The sequence below is a fragment of the Echinops telfairi genome, unplaced genomic scaffold (genome assembly GCF_000313985.2).
Source record: "Echinops telfairi isolate 266 unplaced genomic scaffold, ASM31398v2 ScPeMD7_7421;HRSCAF=8459, whole genome shotgun sequence".
In the NCBI taxonomy this organism is placed as follows: Eukaryota; Metazoa; Chordata; class Mammalia; order Afrosoricida; family Tenrecidae; genus Echinops; species Echinops telfairi.
In genome coordinates this window covers 11,400,176-11,408,703 of record NW_022111321.1, presented here as the reverse complement: position 1 = coordinate 11,408,703, position 8,528 = coordinate 11,400,176, and the positions used below count along the sequence as shown (strand labels likewise).

General features: G+C 37.9%; 1 protein-coding gene across 1 annotated transcript in view; it reads right to left on the bottom strand.

The window, feature by feature from the left end:
- The window catches only part of CFAP300 (cilia and flagella associated protein 300), a 35,615-nt gene that overhangs the window by 14,857 nt on the left and 12,230 nt on the right, over window positions 1-8,528 (bottom strand). The window contains exons 3-4 of the mRNA XM_004709012.2: window positions 6,562-6,637; window positions 457-623 (exon numbers count right to left, since the gene is read on the bottom strand). Coding sequence (XP_004709069.1) covers window positions 457-623; window positions 6,562-6,637 — 243 coding nt within the window. The remainder of the gene's footprint in view (window positions 1-456; window positions 624-6,561; window positions 6,638-8,528) is intronic.

The window sequence follows — 8,528 nt, the reverse complement described above, 5'->3', positions numbered from 1 at the left end:
TGAAGCCGCGGATGTCGAAGCGCGAAGTGGCGAGGGTTCACTGTATTCACATTAAAGAGTCCTCTAGTAAAGACATAGCTACTTCTTAAGTAGGATAGGGTTTCTCAGTCTTGATACTGTTGACATTTCTGGCCAGGCAACTCTTTTAGTGGGCCGTCTTATGCACTGTATGATGCATAAGATGTTTAACTGCATTTCTGACCTGTATGTACCCTTCCCTAAATTGTGTCTCTTAGAGGACAAAATCACAACAGGTGAAAACCACAGAAATCCATAAATAATTCAAGGTGAATATAAAATGGTTATATTACTGTCTGTCACTGTAAGGTAATGACTGTCATTGATCTTTATTCATTGCCAAGAGACAATTTGTGGATTTCAGTCAGGCAAAGGGTTTTGACATTTTGCATTTCTTGAAATATAACTCTATTGCGAAATTTAAAAATTTGCACTTACCTTTCTTAACTCATCAGCAATGAGAAAGGGATCACAGAAAGAATCTAAACACTTAACAATATGTCCACTGTGCCGCACAATATCTTCATCGTATAGTCGATTAAAAAATGACATTGAAAGCTGTGTACAGGGAACATTTATAGCTTCAATGTTTTTCACTTCAGTTCCTGGAAAAAATATTTATAAATAATAAAAAAGTTAAATTGGTATTCTCAAAGGTTTCCAAGATAAATGTCACATAGAGAAATTTTAAGAATTCAAATAAGATATATACTTTGATGTGTTTAAAGTAAATATTAATAATTTTATTATCTTTATTAAATGTTGAAGTTTGTCCATTTCTAGTAATCATTAATGATTTAATAACAAAATTTCATCATTACAGGACAAGAGCAAAGAATGTGTGAATTAGAGAGTGCTTAAAAAGGAAATAGCTTTTCTATACAGTAGAGAATTAGTAGACGTTTTCTTATATGTATCAGAAGTATCCATAATAGTATAGGAATTACTTTATATGACTCCAAATTTATATCAGGCTTCATTCTTTATCATTTCTTATTATAAAATTATATTTATTAACATTCAGTAATGAGTGTTTCTGTTGTCAAGAGAGACCAGCCCTGGAAAAAGGACATCATGCTTAGCAAAGTTGAGAGTCAAGGACAAGGAGGTAGACTCTCCACAAGATAAGATTGAGACTGTGGCTGCAACAGTGGCTTAAACACAATTGTGGGGATAGCCTGGCGGCTTTTCCTTCTGTTGTACATGCGGTCAGTTTGTCAGAACCAATTGACAGCAACTAACAAATGAGTGTTTCTAAAGTTTTGAGAGTGTCTTAAAAGTTCTTGTTCTCCATTCAAAAATTTCCCTAGGCTTTCATCTACAGTGCTTAGTATAAAAAAATGTGTTCCAATTCAAGGTAAATTGCAAACCAGGCCCTCATCGAATTATCACAAGGTCTACCCTGAAAGAAAAGGAATGGACTAATGGAAAACAGGTCCGGCCCGCTATTGAACAGAGAGATACCCATCTACTCTGGTCAGGATAACAGTTAGGCTTGGAACTATGTGTATGTTTTGTTTTTTCCCCCCCTCTTTTGGTGTCTACCTATATAAGATAGGCAGAATAAGCAGTTCCAAGGAGACAGTAGAAAGCAGATGTTTTGGAACTGATGGTGGTAACAATTGTAAAATTATGCTTGATCTAACTGAATTATGGGCTGCTATAATGTCATAAGAGCTCCCAATAAAATGATTAATAATAATTTTAAAATATCACAAGGTCCAAATTAGGACTTCCTCTCAACCTCTCCTTGGATGTCTTTCTAAATGTTTCTTTCAGAAGTGGATTTTCTGTTACTAGCAGTTTTATTGAATTATAGACATAAAGATATTTTGATTATTACCTTAATAGATGTATCTCTTTCCTTTTTTTTGCTTTATTATCCTTTTAAAAAATCATTTTATTGGGGGCTTGTATTACTCTTATCACAATCCATACATCCATCCATTGTGTCAAGCACATTTGTACATTGTTGCCATCATCGTTCTCAAAACATTTGCTTTCTGCTTGAGCCCTTGATATCAGTTCATTTTGTCCCCTCCCTCCCCACTCCCTCATGAACCCTTGATAATTTATAACTTATTATTACTTTGTCATACGTTACACTGTCTGATGTTACTCTTTGCCCACTTTTCTGTTGTCCACCCCGCAGGGAGGAGGTTATATGAAGATCCTTGTAATTGGTTCCCTTTCCACCTTACCTTCCCTCCACCGTCCTGGTATCGCCACTCTCACCACTGGTCCTGAAGGGATCATCTGTCCTGGATTCCCTGCGTTTCCAGTTCCTATCTGTACCAGTGTACACCCTCTGGTCTAGCCAGATTTGTAAGGTAGAACAGGGATCATGATAGTGGTAGGGAGGAAGCATTTAGGAACTAGAGGAAAGTTGTATGTTTCATCGTTGCTACACTGCACCCTGACTGGCTCCTCTCCTCTCTGCAACCCGATGTATCTCTTTCTTTTGAAGTTTACAGGAAGCTTCAAAAAGTTTCTGGAAAAATCCATTATCTTTTAATTCCATTTTTTCACGGACTTTTTGAAGCCTTTTAATATAACACATCCCCACACACACTCATTCAGACTAAAGGGGTTGCATTCTTTAGTTCTGAATTTAGGGACTGTAGAACTCTGCGATGGCTCTTGGTGTGTTCTCTCCTTGGATGTATCTGTTGGCCCTGTGACCTGAGAAGTAGAGTGTTCTCCAGAAGAGAAATACTGGCAATTTTACCTCTTCCCTCCGGCTGTCCACTTGGGAGTCCAGCCAGGATCAGTTGCTCTATGTTCTAATTCTGAGCTGGGCTTGTTGGGAAGCCAAGAAGGATGCGAGCCAGAAACTGTATGCTTCAGTAATTTCAGAAACTATACTGCTTAAAGGGGCAAAATCCTCTGAGGAGTTAGATAACATGAAAACCAAATCACAGAAAATGATAGAGCAGCATTCAACGGCAGAGAACAAGAGCAGTGGAAGGTGTATCAGTCTTACAAGATGGGCTAGTTACAGGATGAGGCACTGACATTGGGTAATATATCATTTAATAAATCTACTCTAGCTTTGATTTTGAGAGCAGCAGGGAGGTTTGGCTGATGAGAGATGGTCATTAAATTCAAGCCACTGAATCTGAGGCATGAACATATCATTCTTCTAGGCAACAAGTTATTTTTCAAGGACAAAATACTTGTCTATTAGTGTTTAAAATTTTTAAAAATTATTTATAATTTTAATATAGTACAAACAGCTTTTGACTATTATTGCTGTTAGTTAGAGCATCTGGTTGTTATTCTCAATTCTCAGTATGAATAAATAACATGACCACAGGGCAGAATATGATAGTAAAGGGTTTTTTCTCTTTCCATCTTTTTGATATTTAATACTTTCTCTTTTCTGAAAAGCTGAGTGCTAATTCAGAAATCTACTTTGCTATACAATTGTGGTTAATTCTTTTAAGATGCTAATATAAATATTCAAAAATTCAGCCTATTGGGAAGTTTATTATTTAAATAGTATTATATAAAGTTCTGTGGTGATGTGGGCAAGGTTTGGGACTGATAATTGCAAGGTTAGTGGTTCAAACATACCAGCTGCTACACTGGAGAGCAATGAGGCTGTCTACTATAGAGATTTAGAGCCTCAGAAACCCGATGAAGGTTTGCTATGAGTCAGAATTGACCCAATGGCATTAGATTTGGCTTTGGTTATGTAAAGTTGAATTATTGTTATCGTAATTATAATGGTTAATTGCCCACCAGAAGAAAAGGAAATGAAAACTAAGCATGAGGGATCTAGGTTCTATATATTTTAAATTATACTTTAAATCTGCTCTAGAATGGCAAAACAATTAAGGCATTTTTAAAAATTTAACTACAGAATGGAAAAATTTTATGACAAATTTGTAGTTCTATATTTATTTCTGACTAAATTGCATATAAAAAGCACAGTTATGTCTTGGTTGTAAATTATCATATTATATGTAATTATTAGTCATCATTATTTTTGGCATTTTATGTTAGGTATTCTGGGAAATATAAATAACAGTACTATTGTTAATTATACTTATGTCAACGGGTGCTCAATCCATAAAGATTTGTCAAACTGTAAAAACTATTCTACTGTTCATAAAGTTTCTAGACTTGGGAGAACCTGAGGGATTTTAAGATTGATTTTCCTTGTAGTCTTTTCAAGCCCAGGCATGGGCTTCCAGTAGGGGTTCAGAAATACTTTTCTAAAGAACTTAAAAATTTTACAGATGGGTTTGTAGATGACACAGTCAAATCAAAAGTAGAAAGATGGACTAAGTAATCTCTTAGGGTTCCATCAGATCTTGATGGAATTTGCCAATGAAGGGCATAGAAAGGAGTTACTGTACCAATTCTTATAAAATCTGTACACACTTATAAGTTGGTAGAAGGGATGATTTACCTAATTACAGAAAAAAACCTTGAGATCTTATATGAAACTAACATCAAGTTGAATTAAAAAATGGGAGAAGCTAAATAATTTTATAAACAATCACTGTGATTGAATGCAATAAATCCAGTACTAGCAAAAATGAGTTAGACTGGAGACATGAAGGAAGAAAATAATCAAATTTGAAAAGAAGCAAGGTTTGATAACATGTAGCGACATTGTATATGGGCAGAAGAAAGTGTAGGATCTTGAAAGACAGCTGTGTGAAGTCAAGTCTTTACAGGTAGAAGAAATAGATCTGGCAAAGGCAGACGAGCACCAAGGGAAGGAAAGACCAGGTGTCCTTAGGCTCTCTGGATTAAGGCTCCTATCTAAAAATAAAGATAGGTATTTGCAAATCTATTAACTGGAGTCCTACCAAGGATTTATTTTGAAGGATAATAAAAACATCCTTTGACTTTTCACTTACTACCAGAAGACATAAAGCGCTCTGGTGGCGCATAGAGGGTTACGAGTTGGGTTTCAGACCACAAGGTCAGCAGCTCGAACACACTAGTTGTTCCTTGGGAGAAATATTAGGCTTTCTGTTCCTTTAAAGACTTACAGCCTCTGAAACCCAAAGGGGCAGTTCTCCTCTGTCCTATGGTCACTCTGTGTTGGCCTCCACTGACTCAACAGCAGTGGTTTTTTTTGCTTGTTTGTTTATTAGAAGACATGTTAGATAGAGGTCAAAACATTTCATTGTTTTTCAGAGTGTGATTCTGAAGGACTCATCAAGGGTCCTTGTGAAAAAAATCCAATTTAACATCTTGAACTCCAACCCAATCCCATTTTAAAAAAAATGTTCCAAGGCTACTGTTTACTAGACATCTATTCCCTGTTCTGAGATTTAGCTCAAGCATGCTTTATCAGTGGAATCTTTGCTGATCCTTCTGCCTGGATAGAATTGATCACTCCTTCCTCGTTTCCACTTCTATGGTGATACCTATGATGCATTACTGCATATATATTTTTTCATATATTTTGAGTTTCTTGACTCCATTTTTTCTCTTATTCACCTTAATGTTCCCAGCATCAAAAAGTATATAAGGAAGGCACATAGTCCTTTCTGAATGAATAAAAAGAAAAACTGCTCTTGGGTTCGATGACAGGAAACCAAAACCTAACTGACTACTGGTGAGTCGAGGCCAACTCATACAGGACAGAATAAACCTGCCCCACAGGGTTCAGACAGAGTAAACCTGCCCCACAGGGTTTCCAAGGTGTGAGCTTCACAGAAGCTGACTGCCACATTTCTCTCCAGGGCACCAAACTGCTGACCTAGTGGTTAGTAGCCAAGTTCTTAACTTTTGTGCCACCAGCTCTCCTAAGCTAGGATACCAAACCACCAACCAACCCACATCTGTGGAGCGGCTTTCGACTCCCGGAGCCCAAAGGACAGAGTAGACCTGTCATGGTGGGGCTGGTGGATCTGAATCACTGACCTTGCAGTTAGCAGCCCACCACTTCCCCCACCAGAGTCCCTGGAAGGCAGACTGTTGTTAGATGCCGCAGACTCAGGGCCGACTCACAGCAGACCTTATGTATAACAGAATGAAACATCGGAGGGGCCTGGGCCAGTATCAAGGAGTCCTAGTGGTGCAGTACTTACACGTTGAGCTGCTAACCACAAGCTCCACGGTTGGAAACTACAAGCCAAACCAAGGGAGAAAGATGAGGCTTTCTAAGTTGGCATCAACTCGATGGCAGTGAATTTTTGGTGCCATTATCACAGTCATGTTTGAGCACAGATAGCAGCAGCAAATCCCCAGAAGGGAGGTGGCAAAGCTGGTCATACAAATAGAAGTCACTTTTTGAAATTTGGATTTTAATAAGAAAATTCTGGAAGTAACATGTTGTTACAATAGTAAAATAAGACCACTGCATCAGGCCAATGCTCCCTCACAGTAAATCTATCTCGGTTTTCTGAAGCTGTAAATCTTTACAGGAGCAGCCAGCCTCATCTTTCGCGCATGGAGTAGATGGCAGGTTTGAACCATCAACTTTGCAGTTAGCAGCCCAATGCTTACCCACCTTGCTAATAGCACTCCAAATAGTAAGGCATTCACCTGCAAAAATGAAAAGTCAGTTTTATTTACCTAATGTAATCCATTGTCCAGAAGAATCGGAAAGAAATTTCAAATTGGGAATAACATTAGGGTCTTTGAAAAAATCCTAAAATGTGGAGGAAACATGTTAAGAGACTTGGTTATAAATGATTAACAAAAAAACAACTTTTTGTATAGCTATGGTGAACTATCATTTAATTCAAACCAAATAGAATTCTAAATGGATATATTGTCTAAATAATACATGCTTTATAAAGGAAATACATTTGTCACCTTCAAGTTGGAACAGTATTAACATTGTGCAGAAGTATAGACATCACTAAGATTTAATTTATAGTGCAAAGTTGGTGGTTACGTGGACAAGCAGATGGATTCCGGGCTCCCACTCTAGCCCCAACCCAAGAGTAGTTCATTCTGATAACATGGCTCTGTTCAACACTTGCTTCCATGAAAGGATTACTGAAGACAAGGTTGCTGTAGCACAGTGTGGTAAAGAAAGCAGGTGGTGCCCAGCTATCAACTGGAAGTGTCTGGGGTCTTACAAGGCTTGCATCCAAACAAGCAGTCATCTATATGAGGAATCAACTAAATCCACGTGGAAGCAGGATACCAGCCAGGGTGATCCAAATATGACAATGGGAAAATTATCAGAGCTTAAATTGTGAACACCCAATTTGTAGAAGGTTGTGGGGGTCAGTGGGAGCCCAAAATCCATCTACAGAGTATCCAACTTGATTAAGCTCCTGAGCAATCCCTTCTAGCCACAGGCAAGGACTCAAAAAGCTTTACTAGCAGAGATTATTGTAAACTTGATAATGGTAGATTGAACATGGTGTAATTTGACACTCGGTCAGCTGACCTCCAGTTTGAACCAACCTGAATTTGATCTAGGCTCAAGTATTTCTTGCTTGTTCCATGACAAAAATTTCTTCCTTGGCTTTTAAAATAGGATAGTGGTCTTTCTTTCCTTCCTCTTTATTTGTATTTTAAAATTATTATTATTTTATTCTTGCCATTTTATCTTTTGTTTTTTTATTGTTACTGCTGGGTTTCCCAGTTTGTGAAGCACAAAAGGAGTAAATGCATAGAGATTTTGTTAGTCTGGGTAGACTAGAGAAACAAATTCATAACCACGCATATGTATATAAGAGAGAGTTTTATATAAAGGGTAGTTGGACATTAAGAAAACATTCCAACCCAATTCAGTCCAAGGTCCTAAATCCGACATTAGCCCACATGTCCAAAACCAATCTATAAAGTTTTCTTCAGACTCACAAAACATATGCAATGACGCCGAATGCAGGACGATCCAGGCCAGTGGGTGGAAAGTCTTTGGATCCAGTGGCATTGTAGGCATCTCAGTGTTGGCAGGGCTGTCTTATGTGGCTTCTCCGGCTTCAGAGGTCTGGTGGCACCAGAGTAGATCCATGTGGCTTCTCTAGCTCCGGGCACTAGCATAGTTCCATGTGTCTTGTCAGCTGCAATGTCTCCCAGGGAGTGAGCAGAGAGGTGTCTCCCGCCTCCAAGGAAGAGGTACCAGATTTCCCAGAATTCTCAAGGAGAAGGCCATACCCACACAGAGGCCTCACTAGCTATGATCTGATTTACAAGCTAGACTCCACCCCTACATTCTTAATCCTCAAATTAACAAATGATTATATAACTACCACAGAGATAATAACTGATGCAATGGTTTATCAGAGATTTGGGGTGGTGGGAGATATGGAAGGTGAGAGGATTTGGGGAGCAAATAAGAAATCCAGGAGGGGGTAGCAAGCATTGGATTGACTGTGATTATGTTTTACAACTCACTTTAAAAGCAATTTAACCATGGATTTGTGAATACTATATCAAGAACACAACCAAAAAAAGCATTAAAGAATGTTGATATAATGTGAAAAATGTAGCCAATGTCATTAAATAATATATATCAAATTGTTTAATGGGATCCTAATTTGCTTTGTAAACTCTCACCAAAAGATAATATATATTTTTAA